A 17,328-nucleotide genomic window follows, 5' to 3' on the forward strand; every position below is an offset into this window, starting at 1 on the left:
TTTCATTTCTTCTCTTGTTGTTTCCTATTACCTTTATTATTGTTATTCTTTCTATTATCACTGTATTTTACTTTATTTTAGTTATTAAATTGTTCTTAACCTGTGGGATTTATATTCTTTCAGTTCTCCCCATCCCACCTGGAAACTGGAGGGGTGACCGAAGGGCTTCATGGTGCTGAGTTACCAGCTGCGCTTAAACCACGACAGTCAGCTTTCCAGAACAGCATCAATCCAGAATGTAAGCTCAATATTTGCACACTCCATGAACATTCAAGTGTTTGCAAATATAGGCACTGGGATGGGTGTTAGGCAAACCAGCAAGTGAAAGAGATGGTGTTAGCTGACTGCAAAGAAATACCTCTGCAGTTCTTTTTCTACATATAAAAATACCACTGTTGGGTTACCACAGTACCATGACGGCAACAAAGTTTTTGTAAGGATCAAGGGAAAAAAAATATCTACTAGGCAGAATTAAAGCCAGTGGATTTTTCATGTATTTCTGTGGCACAATAAAATGTACACATATGAAGGAGTGCATGAGACGTGATTTAAGCTAAATGTCATTAACAAAACACAGCTTTGAGGAAACACTGGAAAGGCCCCATATTTGAGACAATTGCAGATCAAATTAGGAAAAATTCAACTGAACCACATGAGTCTACCCCATGGTCTGTCAGGAATGCTGAGTTTTAATCAAATATAGAACACAGAATTTAACAAGGTATTCCCTCTTAATGATCAAAGTCTGAAGTCTTAGGCCACTTAAAATAATGTGGTATTTTACGCATCAGGACTGATTTACTAGAGAAAATAGGCTATTAGTTAGCTGCAGCACTGCACTGATTTAATTCATTTCTTGCAATGGGTGTGCATTTAGGGGTTTTTGCATACTTTTTTTGACAGACTCTGCTAGATTTTTGAATCACAGTTAAAAATGTCTTTATACAACTACTAAAAATGAAACAATTATTTGTGGTATATCCTCCCTATTCACTAGAGATCCCACATAGATTTTGTCCTTACCGACACAGTATAACTTGTCAGGTGTTGACTGATACCCAGGGTTGCAAGCACACTGATACTTTCCAATCAGGTTGACACAACGTCCGTTTCGGCACAGGTTGGTGCTTAATTCACATTCATTAATGTCTGTTGCAAAAGAAAAAGAGGAATACGGTTTAGGTCTGAATGCAAATGATACTGAAGCAAATGTAAATGCATGTGCAGCACAAGAGCCATACAAAAAGCTGAGCACAATATTGATTTTGCCTGTATGTCTCACCTATACAAGCAGAGATATTTGGTGATATCTGATGGCCTGGAGGACAATCACACCGAAAACTCCCCTCTGTGTTGATGCAGGTGCCTCCTCGGCAGAGAAGGGGGTTGCGCTGACACTCGTCAATGTCTGTGGGGAGAAGACACATCACTGCAGGGGCCAGCACTGCCACAGCAGCAGGTCCCTCCCCATAACCTAGTACCCATCACAGCACTTCCTTAGTCACCCCTTTCACCACAGTGCAGTTAATAAAATAAAATACATTCAAAAAAGCTTTCTTCTAAATTTTAATCTACTGTAACTTCAAAGTTCAGGATGGTGTCCCACGTAATAAAATGGGGCTTGCAGGGATAAATTTAACATCCTAAATTCCTGATGTTTGCTCATATATGCTTTAGCATCCTGCAGAAACAGTGAATTCACATTTGGGGTGGAAATCAAGTTCAAGTGAGCTTTAATAAGACTCACAAAATGAGAGGGACCTCATTGCACCTAAATGAGGGACCTAAACCCAGATGCAATCAAACCTTACAAAAAAAAAAAAAAAAAGAAATAAAAAATAAACCATGCAGACCATACTAGCACACAGCACACTATTGCAGATCTATGGTCTATATAAAAACATACCCATGCAGTTTTTCATCATCATAAATCCACTTTCATAGCCTTCAAAGCATTCACATTCAAAGTCTCCAGGAGTATTGACACAGATGCCTTGGCCACAAAGATCAGGAGAAATGCGGCATTCATCAATATCTGTAACACAAAACACATTCACAGTATTTTTAAAGCAGTTCAGTTTCTTCTTTTCAAACCAAAGGAATAAGAGATACATTAATGCAGTTTACCTGTGCAATTCCTCTCTTCAGAATCAAGTGCAAACCCACTGTCACATCTACACTTAAAGCTGCCAATGGTATTCCTGCATTTTCCATGGGTACAAAGACTGGGGAACATTTTACATTCATTGATATCTAAAAATGAAACAGTAAGGACATATGACATTATCACTTCATGCAAAAACAGTGCATAAAAGAACAATGCCAACTTCAGAACCCATTCTTTCTCATGACAATGACCCCTTCCCTTTTGGGAAAACTGTAGATCACACTACATTAACTGATATTGACTTCCCCCTAACCAACAATGCAGATGCTCTGCACTGGAACTGCCAAGAGCACTTTTCTGCCATAAAATGTTATTAGTCTCCCCTTTGTCCTGCAGGATCTGATCTGCAGCTCACTGAATCAACAGTAAGATGTCAGTGGACAGAAGATCAAACCTACAAGGGCAAAGGGAGTTTCCAAAAGAACCACTCTGTCTTCTGGTTTCTGAGAAAAAAAATGAGACTTCCATGAGTCACAGAAAAAATAACAAGCATAAATAAAATCACATGTTACTTTTCTTTATGGATAATTAACAGCTTAGTAACTGTTTATAAAACTAAGGCTGAAACTAACAACAGCAATTGTCACTTATACATATTTCCCCCTCCTTTCAAACTTCAGAATGCTTATTTTTTTGGTAACTGGCTTTCTCTATATTCACATCCATTTGTGCTTCTGACATTGTCCAGCTTAACCCCAGTGGTTACCCTGGTAAGACAGCTTTCAACACGTGATGTTAGGGTGTCACTGTGTGATTCCCATTTAACGCTGGAAGTTTAGCAACAACAGTCACAACAAGGCCTGGTTTACAGTAAATTAAATTCTGCTGATCTGAGCTATCATCCTGGAAATATTTTTTCTCTACTTTTCCATATAACTCCACAAGAAGTTACCAAAATTATTCACCTTCCCTCTCTTGCTCCACAGTAGAACTGAAGTAACTACATTCTGCACAGGTAAAAAGGATTCATCTTTAAAACATCCAAAGCTAACTGCTAAGTTTGTTCCAATTCTTGTACTATGACATGCCAGGTTTTCAAAGCTATTCCATCAGCCAGAGGTGCCATTAAGTGCCACACAAGAGGCAAAGTCAGGTACAATTTAACCTCTCCAGCAGACATACAAATTTAGTGCTTTGAGGCTGCAGTATTATATGGTATTTAATGGTCTGTGAGACAGAATAAATTATCTTGTGTTCTATTCTGGCTTTAATTTCCATAAAATCTAACTGGATTTTCAAATGTGCCTTAAGGTGAGTGAAGTGCCTGACTCTCACTGAAATCTTCAAACCCACAGGAATTGCCTCAGGGAAGAGTGAAATAAAAGCCAGCAAGATTTGCTGGCAATGAACCACAAACAGATCACATACCTTTGGAGAAAGGTTTCCCAGTTATCTCTATCTTTGTGGAGAACCCAGATCCTCTTGGACAAAGAGCTTCAAATTCAGGTGATCCCTTCAGAGGACACTCCTCACACTCAAAGCCCCATGCTGCCCCCACTGAACAGCAGCAAGCATCCATTCGGTGTCGGCCTGGTATTTGTGAGGTGCACTGTTCATCTTCATGCTGCAGGTAGCAACTCTCCAAGCGAATGTCTGTTGGGCAATTGAGCAGTATGTTGAGAGAGAAAGAGAAAATTTAGTTCACCGCAGAAGAATTCTTTTCCAGAGCTTAAGGTAAATTTAAAGCACCATTCTGAATAATGGTGCTCTCAATATGAAGTAAATTTTGGATCAGAAGAGGTTTTTAAGCATTCCAGCTTACTAAACCTATGTAATGCCTTTTAATTACTACAAGCTATGCCTTGTTCTGAGACAAATTTTAGGCATTTACTGTCATAAAGGGATAAAGATGCTTTGAGTGGACAGCATGCAAAACTATGATATTGTGTTGAACCCTCCATTAAGGTATACGGTGTGGTCAGGAACACCACATCCCTCCTCAGACACCCAAGTCTCAGCTCACAACGGTACCCACTATCCCTTCCAATCTTGCTGATTACAGTGGCTTTGTGGATGAAGAGCGCACAGATGAACTATAGGGATTTGTGAGATGAACAATCTGGAACTAAATCAATGCTATTCACCAGCTAGCAAATGGTGATGGGCTTTAGCTGCTACCACTGAAATTTGTTTGTATTCCAGCTGAACTAAGTTCATGCCCCTGATTTAGTCCATTTGAAAATTATTTATGTGGACAAAAATAATTTTCCTTACTTGTAAGAAAACAGGCAGGGCAAACATTGCTCACCACATAGATTTGCTCTTCCCTAGAAGACCTGTAAATGGAATTAATACCTACCAAGACATGTCCGTCCAGAAGCATCTAAAGTCATTCCATTGGGGCACTGGCAAACAAACGATCCCAAGGTATTGACACACTGCCCATTTGTACAGACTCCAGGAAACACCTCACATTCATTTACATCTATGTCCAAGCAAAACATGAATAGAAGTAATCACTAGCATGCTAAACATGAACAAATCAGAAAAAATATTAACAACCTAATGCTTGGTTTTTAGGATAAAATAAAAAAAAATTGGCCTGACAGAATTCCAAATATTTAAGACTTCATATTCAAGTTAATCAGAACCAACTGATTACAGAAAAGATCAGAAATACGTACGTTACTATTTGTCATTCCTACATATACTGAAATCAAACTCAAAAGTAACAAAAACGAGAGGGGTGTTTGAAAATTGTATCCATTTTCATACTCACTGTGGGCCAGAGTTTTGAAGCAAACGGGCAAAGAAACAAAGGTAAGTGCATAATGAGAATATGCATTATTCCAACAGGATTAAATTATGCTGTATTTTTTTGTATTTTTAATGTTTGTATTTTTAATGTTTGTATTTTTAATATTTGTCTCTTATCAGGCACACCTCTCCATGTCTGAAACTACACCACCATTTATAATCTGGCCCTATGACTCTGTCGGCAATTAGTAACTTCACACACAGATTAAAACAAACTCCTTATGAGTGCACACAGAGTTTATTAAGTATATATTTCTATATGTAAGTTGCAAATTTAGCACTGTTGGGTAATGGTAACTTGATAAACTGTGTTAGCTTGGCATGAGCATAAATAAATATTTAGTAATCTTAAGTGTGAGGTCCTGCGTGAAAAGCATATGCTTCACAACTGCCTTTAGGAAAAAGCTTCCAGCATTACATATGGCCCAAGATGAAGCATGACAATTTTTAAGACAGGAGAGGATAAGAACAAGAAATGAGAAAAGAATGACTCTGATAACCTGCAGCTGAACACTCATGTATAGAGTAATCAAGAAGTGGGTAGACTGGACCTGCTAGGTCACCAGACAAAACTGCTGGTGTGAACAGACCCTGCAACTCTCAAACTGCATGGAGCAGGACGGAGGATAAACTTGGGGTGGACATCAGTGGCATCTGCCCTTGATTATATATAAGTAAAAGGCCCACACTGACTGGAAGACAGGAAGTAAAGCCACTGACTATTAGAAACCACTGAAACACCATTCACAGCCTGTGAGCAATATTCCCACTGACGATTACAGGGCTCACCCATAAACTAGAGGATCATTGCCAATTTAGTTTGCTTATTCCCTTGCACAACGTCCATTACTCATTTTACATGGGCTGTGTATTGGAGAACTGAGTATCACCTTTTGGGAACTAAAATTACTCCCTTGCTCTGTCTCTCACTTGCCAGTAAATTTCCTAGAGATATTCTCCTGTCTTGAAAAATGCTTACATTGGTTGAAACCCAAATATGGCTTCAGTATGTTAGAAGCAGGGGAAACTACTCTAAAAAGTCTGGGGCTATCCAGGTCCCATTGAAATGGGAAAGATTAAAGTATGTAATGGATGTAATCCGAAGTGCTGGTAAAGGAAATGCTGAAAACAGTTATGTCTACATCTTGGAAGGATAAACTTTCCATCGCAGCAGGGCTGAAAATGTTCTAAGACTTTCCTTGTGAAGAGAGATAGGTGGGGCCTTACACACTCCAGAAAGTGTTGCTGAGGTCAGATAAGTTATGTACAGTGGGTCTGCAGCACAGACGTGCCAAGGTATTCAGTCATCATTTGGAAAGCAAAGAGTATGTGTGAGGGTGTTCCTCTCTTTTTTTATTTTATTTTTTGTTAAGGGAAAAAACAATGTTTCTTTATGGAAGCTACATATGGGAGTAATTTTTAAAAAATATTTTAACTGCAGTGTCATGTCAGATGTTGTCAGTCAGGATGACCCACAGCAGTCTGAGACTCTCTGTGCTTCTGCATGTTATGGAAATATGCAGTACTTTTCCAGAGGTTCTAATCAATTCAGATGAAGATGAAATAGGGTGGGACCTTCAATTCTCACAGAATAGTATGGAGTCATCTCATAAAAAGCAAAAAGGCTGCACATTTAAGAAAACTTAACCTTTTCTTTAACCAAAGTTTAATTGTGTTCTGATGTATTTTTTCTTTTTTTTTCATAATGAACCTATGCTTTGGAATGTGTCTGATTTCATGCAATGTTGATGGAAGAAAGCCAAGGATAAGGAAAAAAAACCCCAAACCTAACTTTCATGTGAACTATAGTCTTTAAAAATTCTTTTTCTAAAGCATAGCAATAGCTTGTCATACCTGTGTATCAACAATGCCATGTTTTATAATGTACATAAGATGCATACTTTGCCCAAGTAGGTTATTCAGTTAAGAGTATTTGGAGAGAGAGAACCATCTTCTTATACTGGTAGACACTATATTTGCACATGTGTACTTTGAGATAAACTGTGAGTATGTAGGAATGTTAAACAAACTGAAACCAAATTCACCTCTGACATAACTCTAATGAAGTCAATGGAACTACACGAGGTAAGAATTTGGCATAGTGTGAATCCATGCTAAATTAACCACTTAAATCAAAACACTGGCATTTTTTCATTCAAGCTTTGATTTATGTTAAGGCAACAATAAATACCTTCACACAATGTTCCTCTTATTCTTGAATATCCCTTCTGACATATTGGGTCTGTAAAACAAACAAAAAACGTTTAGAACGCTACAGTCCAAAACCCACCATTAACTTCTTGTGCAAAACTGATCATGTGAACTGTTATCTAGAGTTTGTTGCTATGAGAAGTCTGAGTGCTTAGACAGTACCTCAGTATTTTCTGAGATAATTAAGAGATAAGATGGGGCAACTACGTAAACTATTTACAGTGTCAGCCATTATCCTCTTCTGCTTCTCATGTGTCTTAGCTAGCTAACTCAGAACTGGTTATAGGATTTCACTTATATAATTAAATTAATTAGTTTAACTTATTCACAGCACATTACAGCCCTATTTACCATAGATGGATGAGGACAAATTCAGCTAAGATATACAGAGGATGTATTTAACTAAAGATTTGAACAACACAGCAGCTTTCAGCATAGAGACATAACAACCCACACACATTTCTGCATTCATCAGCTCATCCCACAGTTCAGTCTAATTATCAAGTGAGTATGTGGAGACCTCAACCCATTTCTTGACCAACTGTATGATTCTCTAGGCCACCAGTTAATCTACAGAGTATAATAACAAGGGCTACTCCCTCTCCTCCCTCCATTACTACACCAAAGACCTATTTGTTGCAAACATTTTCTTAGGAGCTCTGGGGAATATGCATCTATTGCTACATCATTAGGAACTCTAGATCACTAATTATGACAAACCATGCTACAGTAATGCTGCAAGTTACAGACTGTAGGTGTGGTCCCTTCCCTTCAGAATATAAACTTGTAAAATCTTCACTATAAAATCCAGAGTTAGAACCTTCTACAGGTACATGCTACCTCTCAAACATTAAGATTTCTCTTTTTTTAGACTGAATGAGTGCTTGGTAATGGAACAAGTAAAGATACTTGTCTAGCCTGTGGCCAAATTTCTATGACAATCATCTGGACCAACCTCAGAATAGGAAAAATCCCAGGTTCCTGAGGAAAATGAACAGCGTTACCTCGTTCACATGGTGTACATGGGCTTCCCCAAGCAGCACCCAGTGAGGAACAGCACTGGGACTTCAGAGTTGCTCCATTGATATTTATTTCGCATCTTCCATCCACTATGTTCTGCCAACAGGTACCCTTAACTGTCTCTGTTTGGGGAAAAATCCAATGTATTGTCATGCAGATAATTTAGCATTATACATTAGTATATTTGCAAACACATGTATATTTAACCATGAAAAAGAATCATCCTTTCATTACAACTTACCACATAAGATATGAATTTATTTTAAAAGCTCTTAACTTATCCTTCTCTATGCTGGATTGTAGCCTGAAATCATCCCAGCACAGAGCCTTTGCAATTCCTAGTTTATGTTTATTGACCTTAACAGGGAACATTTCAACACCATGCAAGATCTGAGTCATTGTATTTATTATGACACAGATTAGAGGCACATGCAGAAGAACAGGCTAGATATGAACCCTTGCTAGGTATTCCATTAATCTATTCGATCCCTCAGACTGGATATCTGATTTTCCCATCCTGGGAGTGGCAGGAGATAGCTAAGGGTCAGACAGAGCTATAGTTCCACAGTTTTCCTCAGTGACTCAGCAGCAGCTATAAATAACTGTCCTTCCAAAACAGGTAATGGAAAAAAGTCCACAAAGTATCCAAGTGACAGCATTGTCCATGGCTGCTCTTCTACAGCAGTTGTACACAAAATTTACTCATGATGCTTCTCAAATAGAAAACTGGCCTTTCCAGAGAGCAGAACTTAATGAGAACCTGCCCATCCCTCTTGCAGGAGGAATTAAGTGGGTGAGCATACTCCTGAAGTAGTCTTAGCATTTTAGTATTTGTTACCAAAAAAAATTGTATCTCAAATTTGACATGGAAGCACACCATGCTCCCAAGTGTTAGTCACGCTTTATGTACCCACAGTAATGCTGAGAACACTTTCTTAATGTTGTTTCTGTAATATTTCCCACTAAATTTATCTACACAAGGGTTTGGGTTCTTTTTAACGTTTTCTAAACTTGGTGTACAATACTTGTATGTTGCTAGACATTTTCAACTAGCAAACAAAAAAAAACCAAAAAAAATCTTGAGAAGAATAAATACCTATGCAGATGGTTCTGGTTGTATCCAAAGTACTTTCAGGAGAACATTCACAAGCGAAAGAGCCTGGTGTGTTTTTGCACACCCCATTAACACAGGGGTTAGATTCGCACTCATCAATATCTAGAAGAGAAACACACTGCCGTCAGTGCCAGGAAGGTTGAACAACAATACATATGGCCTTTTTTAGCTTAGGAAAAATGGAGGATGCTTTCCTCATGATTACCTTTCTTGGTATTCTGTTTTTCTATTATGTGACTCTTCACAATAGACTAATGATGCCCTAAAGACACACTAACACATTAGGACATTGAAACATTGCACTTGGAAACAGCATCACATTTTTCACTGATACCCAGCTATTGCAGTCCTTTTGATGATGGACTGTGTTGTTTACATAATCTGATACACATCCTGTCTGTGGTTCAGAAAGGGTTCAAACTAGGAGCCGTCTGGCTCTGTTCTCCACACAAGATAACAGATTTGTAGAACTTAGTTCTTCTCAAGTTTTTCTCACCCATAGCACGGAATGGCCCCATTGGTAGCAGTCAATAAGGAGAATGCTAGTACATATCCAATACAGGCTGTTCCATGAGGTTATCTAACGCTTTCATTTTGGCCTCATCTCTCCTCATTGCCCTGCTTCCCCTTATAATGCCTTTACTTTTTTTTTTTTTCAGTTCTACACATTATATCCTTATCAAGGTTCAAAGTATTTCTGGCACAATCTGAGAACAATCCAAATTAATAAAACCAGGAAGAAATGGAGTGTTACCAATTACCTTCACATGTCTTTAGATCAGGAGTGTATACAAATCCTTTTGGACAGGTGCAGGTGAAACTTCCAGGGGTATTTCTGCATTGCCCATTGTCACAAAGCAGCATATTCAGTGCACATTCATCAATGTCTATAATGAAAATTAAGAAGTCAAGAAAGAAAACATTTCTGGAATAGAAGCCAAGACAGAATTTCCCTCCCAACAGCCACATTTCTCCACATTAGATTATGGGGTGAGAAGGAGGAGACAAAGAAGGGCAAGGGGGAGAAGAGACAGAGAGAGAATACTCACACACATGACTTGCACTAAAGAGTTTTGCAGATTCTTTTAGTAAACAGGCTTGGAATTATTTCAAATGGAAATGACCATCCCAAATAAACTAACAATAAAGAACCCATTTACTGCACCTTCCTCGTGAAAACTACCATTAAAATGGTGGAAACGATGATAAGTTATATAAATTTAAACCACATAAATATTCCCTAGAGAAAACTTAATGTTTTCATTTTCTTTTTTAAACAGTGAAAAGTAAAAAACCAACAAAGCCACAGCCTTCTTGGTATATTTTTGTTGACTTCTTCCTGAGCTTTATTCTTTAGCAGGCGGCTTTGCTTTTGTAAGACCTTGTATTTCCTTTCTACACATATTCATAATACATGACAGCCACACCATGGTTTAAAGTAAAGCTGGGAGTCACACTTTCATCTTGCCTATATTGTGGAATAGGTCTATGCAGTCTTTGATTCCGACAGTCCCCACAGCAGCCCCCCCAGTCATGAAATAAATGAAAAGAGGATTGGTTTGGAAAAGTTTGCTGGTCATCCTGGTCTCTAAATCACCATTTTTTCCAAGCTGGCTCTGAATTGTCTTAGATGTTATGGTCAACAAGGCCAGTGTAAGTCTACATTTGCTTCGGAGGTGAAAAATTTAAATAGAAATGCTAGTGCCAAATCTCAAGCACTTTGGAAGACCTGTATTCAGTTGCAAAGGTGGCAATAGCCATGAATGGCAGGTGAAGACCAAGAGAGACCCTGAGAGCAGACATGAACAATTGGCTAGGTCAGAGAGGCCTCAGAAAGTGTTGAGGGAAGCTGGGAAGACTCAGAGGGTCTGCACAGCAGCTGGGAACAGCAAAAGTACTAGGAAAAGCAGGGAGATTTGCAGAATAAAACCGACCATGTGGGAAGCTTCACAGGAGTTCAGAAAAATTGAGAGAGGGCCAGGTGGAACATTATGGAAGAATAGGAAACAGCTGTGATGGAGCATGGATGTGGGCTGCAACAGGGTGGGCTAGGGAGCAACTGGAAAACTCACAGATGGATGGGGAGAAGAGAAGGGATGCCATAAGCTACGGGCAGACACTGAAATGGGACAGGGATAATTAAAGCCAAAGAAGCAAATGGGAAAATGGGATGAATTACAGCATGACTTTTATCAAAGTTAGATCAACTCTTGTTTTTTTTAAAATAAGATAATGGATAGTTTAGACTGGGATAACACAGATTATTTAAACTATTTAGGTTTAAGTAGAGAATAGAGAACTCAAATAAAATTATTATGTAAGCTGGAAATATAGGAAGGAATTTAAGAACTTCAAGGTGGTTCCAGAGCTGGCTGAAGGAGAGATTACAGCAGGGTATATTAAAAAGGGGAGTAATCACAATGGAGAGAGGATATTAGCAATGCTTCCAGGAATCAGTCTTGGGACTGGTCCTATAAAATATTCATTACAATTCAGAAATAAGAACTGAATGGGATCAAACCCCGTGGACACACTAAGCTGGAAGTTATTAACAATATAGAGAATCATGCAAAACTAAATTAAACTTGACAATATGAATGAGAAAAGTAAGATGAAATATAATCACCAACACTCAAAACCTTGCAATTAGGGACCAACAACAATAATATGATATAAAACAGAACTCATCAGTTGAAGGCTATGGAAATGCAAAAACTCTGGATGTAACTGCCAATTAGTTTAACTTTGATCCCAAAGTATAACATGCATTTGAAGAAAAAACTAATGGACTCTAGAATCAATTTAGGCAGGACATTCCTAGGGGCAATGGAGAATTGCTGGCACCACTATATGTGGCACCGGTCAAACCTCATCAGAACACTGTAGATTGTCAGATCAGTTGTGTTCAAGAGAAGGCTGCAGCCTCTGCTTTTATGAAAAGACTGAAAGCATGGATTTGGATAGTTTTCCCAACAGTTCAACAAAGAATATGACGATTCTTTATAAATATTTTGGGGATAAGTGCTGGCAAGCTGTTAAGTCAAAGGATAATATTAATACAACATCAACTGGTAATAAAATAAATTTTAACAGGAAACCAGGAGAATTTTCTTATCAGTTGTGTAAAGGGGGTCTGGAGCAATGCACCAATGCAGGAGTGGGAGAAAGTGGAAAACTGAAAGAGTCTTAAGTTATGGGCTTTCAATAAGACTGTGTAATGGAACAGGAGAATTGCCAGAATTGAAGTTTTTAACAACAGTCTGCAGGCATCTGATGGTTTTTTTTACACCCCAGATAGTGAGACAAGAGATTGGACTGCTACTTATTTGAATTCTTATCTCATGCCACAGTGCTTCCCACAGGTCACCTCTAAGGAGCAAAAAGAAATTATTTCACGTTTTCTGTGATGAAAAATTTGGCTTCCCTTTTTTTTTTTCACTTGCACAGCACAAGAAATCAGCCCTAGCTAGAGATCCTGTGCCTTTGGATTCTTTCAATGACAATAAATTTTCTTGTGTCTGGCCAGTACAGTTAGAGTTAAACCAATAGTCCTGTCTGAAAGTTGAAAGGGAATTTTCCCCAAAGTCAGAGTTGGGAGAAAACACGTAAGCTTTCTGTAGCATTTAAGATGCTTATCTTTCTATGATCAGTTAGGGGTTTTACTTAAATCCCCTGGTCTTGGAGGCACCTAGCAGACTGGTGATCCTAGATCCCTACTGTCATAGATTATAATTGCAGGGTCTGGCTTCTTTTGATTTTTTAAAGCATTGGTACTGCAGAGTGCGTGTTCAGCGGACTCAACTGAACTGGAAGTTTATTGCCTGGTTGCCAGTGATTTGAGTCACTGACAGCAATGATCCCTTACAGCTCCACAGTGGAGGATTTTATGAGCATTGCAAAGCATTGAAATTAAAACAAGACTTCAGCAGAAACATCCAGAAATATCAGAAGATCAGCTAGTGGATGTGATGAAATAGTGAAAAAAAAGAGGTGGAAGAGGATAAAAACAAGCATCAAACTGCAAAATAAAAAACAGGAAAATTCATACCAATGCAGTTTTTCCCAGTTGAATCCACTTCATATCCAGGGTTACAAATACATTTGTATGTTCCATGCAGATTCTCACACCTTCCATTTGGACAGAGATCAGTATCCAGTAAGCACTCATTAATATCTATATAAAGCAAAAAATCCCACATAAATATTGACACTCAAGAGGACAAAAAGCCTTGTTTTCACACCTGATTTAAAACCGTCTCCAGGCCAAAAACATGTAAGAAACTTGAAACTGTAGGTAAGAACTGGGGTATTAAACTGGGGTCTTACATTTAGAGAGGCACATGTACTAGTAGCCCCCTGTATCTCCTGATTCCATAGCATTTCCAGATGGCATCACTCTCCAAAGCATCAACATCCCCCCTTTCTGAATGTTCTTCCCTCTCTACTGCCAGCAAATCTACTAGTGAGCATTGACTGATTTGAGAGTTTGCAGTTTCACAGTTCTACGACTACAGAGCTTTTATTGCCATCATTTGCTCCTTCTCTGTAATTAACCAGATTGGGTCAGCTTGGCCTTTTTGACAGATGAAAACATGTCAGGAAGCTCAGTGTTCAACGTGGCTTTCCTCTTCAAGATGATTTCAGTTGGAATGTGCAAATATGACTTCCATATTTTATTTCTAAGTCATATAGGTAATAACACTTCTTAAAACCGTGCCATTATTTTGTAACAGCAATCATATACATTCCATGGCATAAAACAGAGAGCTCATTGGTGAAATGGTATTCTCCACTCACTGCACCCTAAATTATTCTAATGTGTTACAAACAGCTATTTGAATAAGCCTTCCTCTCATTCTACTCCACCATCATCCTCACCAGCATGTCTAACAAATTGAGGATATCAAGGTAACACTTTTAGCCAGAACTCCAATAGTTTGAATTACATTAAGTGATCTTACCATTTCCTCCTGCAGTCATGCCAGTTCCACTGCTGCACAGAGCCTGATATTCAGCTGGAAAAATATTAAAATACTTAATGGAATGTTCTTTCTTAGCTCATTGCTTTCAGCATCATCACTTACAATATACTAATTAATTATTTGAATGAAATAACATGGCTTTCAATTATTCTAAAACCATTAATAGCCTCACAGTGTTCTGAACCTGTGAAACATTTTAGCAGATGCAGGGTCTGCATGTGCTCATGAAGATGGATGAGTAAAAGCTTCACATCATGAACTGAGGCATTCAGAAACAGACATAAACTTCATGCTAGCCCTCCTATAGAAATGAACCATAACATATTCACAGCAAGATTCTCCAGAACACATATGTCCAAGCCATTGCTCAAAAGGCGCACATTCAAAGTGACCAGGAAAAAGTTTTCCTATAAATCTAGCCCATATTTAACTCCATTTAGCAGCAGTATCTTCAGGAGTTCACAGCAGATCAAGGATCTCTTATCCTTAAAAAAAATAATTAAATATGTATCAAAGTATCTCAAATGTCTCTACTACTCCTAAGTTCTTTTGAGTTTAGAACAATTAAGAGAATAAACTGACAGGCAGATCAGCATTAACTGTTGTCACATAGGTCAGCATTTTCCAATATATTTGCACTTCAGTAACACCCTAAATAATTAAATTGCTAAAATTAATAGATAACTATATTTATAGAATTAGCTATCTTCTCCTCAAGATGTTTCCATTACTAACTTAATAATTACATTTTTTGTTATCCACATCTATCAAAATTGAGTTTTTTGTTAGAAAATCTGTTAATGCATGTACCAGCTCTGGACCCAGACATTGACATTTACTGCTGCCTCAAAAAATTCTCTCCTGCACTCTTCCAACATGCAAAGCACCAGATTGCTCAAAATACATGATGTTATACGACAATTTAACTGTCCTGATTTAGGGCGCAATGTTAACACCAAACTGTATTTTGCCTTTCTAAAATTAGTTTATCAACATAAAGCATAGATTAAAATATGTACCAGTAAATAATGCCATACCTGAATTTTGCGCTGGGCAGGGCTGACAAGGCTCCCCAAAGGCATAGTCAGTGCTGGCACAACAGCACTCTGATTTTGTAACTGCACCAGTTAACGGTCTCACACACTGTCCTCTCTTGTAGCCACCATAGCATGTGCTTCGCATGTGTGTATCTGAGGAAAGAAATCTCTCTTAACACTGCCATAGCCAACTGCCATAAATTACAAGTATTAAATATAGCTCAGGTGTCATGAACACTGTAAAATAGCTATCAAAACATAGTTTCTTTCACCATTTCTCTATGCTTTCCATCCAAGAATACTCTCACTCTACTAGAGACAGGAAATTCTTTTTTCTTATGCTCCAAAGAGCTCAGACATACAAACTAGTTACTGCATTTAATGACCTAACATGCACTAGTGAACTACTAGGGGAAAAATCATATTTAACCTTAAACTAGCAAGAAGCCACAGGGAAAAAGGACAAAGACTCTGCCGCATGACAAGGGCATTACCCACTTGTAACTTGACAGGCCCAGCAGCAAGATCTTAGAGCTAGAACCAAGTATACCTCAAAACTTCCAAAACAACTCAGTACTGTTTACTTTATTCTCACAGTTAGAGGACTGATTTGATTTTATCAAGAAGTATGTGCTCTCCCCCTCCCAACCTTATTAGTTGTCTCTGATTCATTGAGGTTACAATCACCACTGGCACAATACCCTGGATTAAGCCCACTAAGGTCATACTAAAGCTTTTGTTTTCATTTTATACCTGAAAGAAGGGCAGAATAAGAGAAAAAGAAAACCAAAACAATTTGCATAAAGAAAAGATCACAAAATATGCTGTCATTAAAAAAACATCTTTCTTTGCCTGTAAAAAACAAAGAAAAAGTCAGTAATCCTATTGAAGTGTCTAAGATTTAAAATGTTTATCTCTTCAGGTCCAGGTGTGACATTTCTCACTTTTTAAAAACTGGCCCTTAATGGCTGTCAGACACATTAGAATTTTAAAATCAAACACCTCAAATATCTTTTGCTTGTAGAGAAATTGGCAGAAGTGAAAAATTGGTATCTCCACTTTAAAAAGAGGTGAAAGAGTAATTAAATCTTTAAGCTCAGTGACAAATGAGGAATTTTACATTGGCAGAAATGGGACAAATTCTCACCTATTCACCTCCAGCAGCACTATGCTGTATAGTATACCTGACTTTGTGACATGGCCCATACATTTTATTCTCTTTAAATGCAAAGGAAAAGAAAAAAGAGCAAAATTGGCTGTTACAGTAAATATCCACTGTAACTACCATCTACCAATCCATGAACAACGGTAAATTCTACAAACTTGATCTGTCAATCAGTCTAGCATTAATGCCTTAACACTGGTTAACTGAGACTTGCCACACGTTAAGCTTGTCTTACCAACACACACGCGCCCGTCCAGTCCTACTGCAAGACCAGGGAAGCATTCACATCTGAAAGAGCCATCAGTGTTCACACAGCGCCCGTTCATGCATATTCCAGCTGTCTCACACTCATCGATGTCTGTTGGAGAACAGAATGAGCTTTATTAGAAATTAAATTACATAGTATTCAATGGCTGGCTGAAACTTGCGTTTGTGCAGCTTATTTTCAATGTGTCCTATAGAAAAATATCAAGTGTAAGTGGAAACTAGTTCAAGTAAAGGTTTTATTAGGAATAATGATTAATTCATTCTGTGAAATAGCAGAAGAACATGCAAAATTCAGGAGAAATAAACAGAACAATTTTACTCTCCTTGGAAATCAAAAAGGGAGTACAGTTTCCTAACGTGCTCCCAAGAGGTACATATTCCGATTCAAGGGTCATTCAGGCAAAAACACAATCAGAGGAAGGAGGAAATTGTGATTGCTAAGACAAAGGACTTCTGTAGTGTGTACCAGGGCATTCCCTTTCTGTATTAACAGTTAGTTCATGCTGTAAGAAATGAGTTCCAATAGCAAACTGATTCTTTCAGCCCATCTATTGGATGCCTTCACATGACCACCAAAGAATTTCCATTCTTCCTGCTGCGGATTCAGT

At 38.2% G+C, this 17,328-nt stretch overlaps 1 protein-coding gene across 2 annotated transcripts in view; it reads right to left on the reverse strand.

Annotated features, from left to right (window-relative positions):
- The window catches only part of FBN1 (fibrillin 1), a gene marked incomplete at both ends in the record, with an annotated part of 153,540 nt that overhangs the window by 51,086 nt on the left and 85,126 nt on the right, over positions 1-17,328 (reverse strand). For both annotated transcript variants that reach the window (XM_080626640.1, XM_080626641.1), the window contains 14 exons: positions 1,024-1,149; positions 1,283-1,408; positions 1,907-2,035; positions 2,128-2,253; positions 3,536-3,760; positions 4,467-4,592; positions 7,116-7,166; positions 8,140-8,277; positions 9,252-9,371; positions 10,031-10,156; positions 13,318-13,443; positions 14,231-14,284; positions 15,289-15,441; positions 16,689-16,811. In XM_080626640.1, coding sequence (XP_080482766.1) covers positions 1,024-1,149; positions 1,283-1,408; positions 1,907-2,035; positions 2,128-2,253; positions 3,536-3,760; positions 4,467-4,592; positions 7,116-7,166; positions 8,140-8,277; positions 9,252-9,371; positions 10,031-10,156; positions 13,318-13,443; positions 14,231-14,284; positions 15,289-15,441; positions 16,689-16,811 — 1,749 coding nt within the window. The remainder of the gene's footprint in view (positions 1-1,023; positions 1,150-1,282; positions 1,409-1,906; positions 2,036-2,127; positions 2,254-3,535; positions 3,761-4,466; positions 4,593-7,115; positions 7,167-8,139; positions 8,278-9,251; positions 9,372-10,030; positions 10,157-13,317; positions 13,444-14,230; positions 14,285-15,288; positions 15,442-16,688; positions 16,812-17,328) is intronic.

Source organism: Psittacula echo (genome assembly GCF_963264785.1).
Source record: "Psittacula echo genome assembly, chromosome: 10".
NCBI lineage: Eukaryota > Metazoa > Chordata > Aves > Psittaciformes > Psittacidae > Psittacula > Psittacula echo.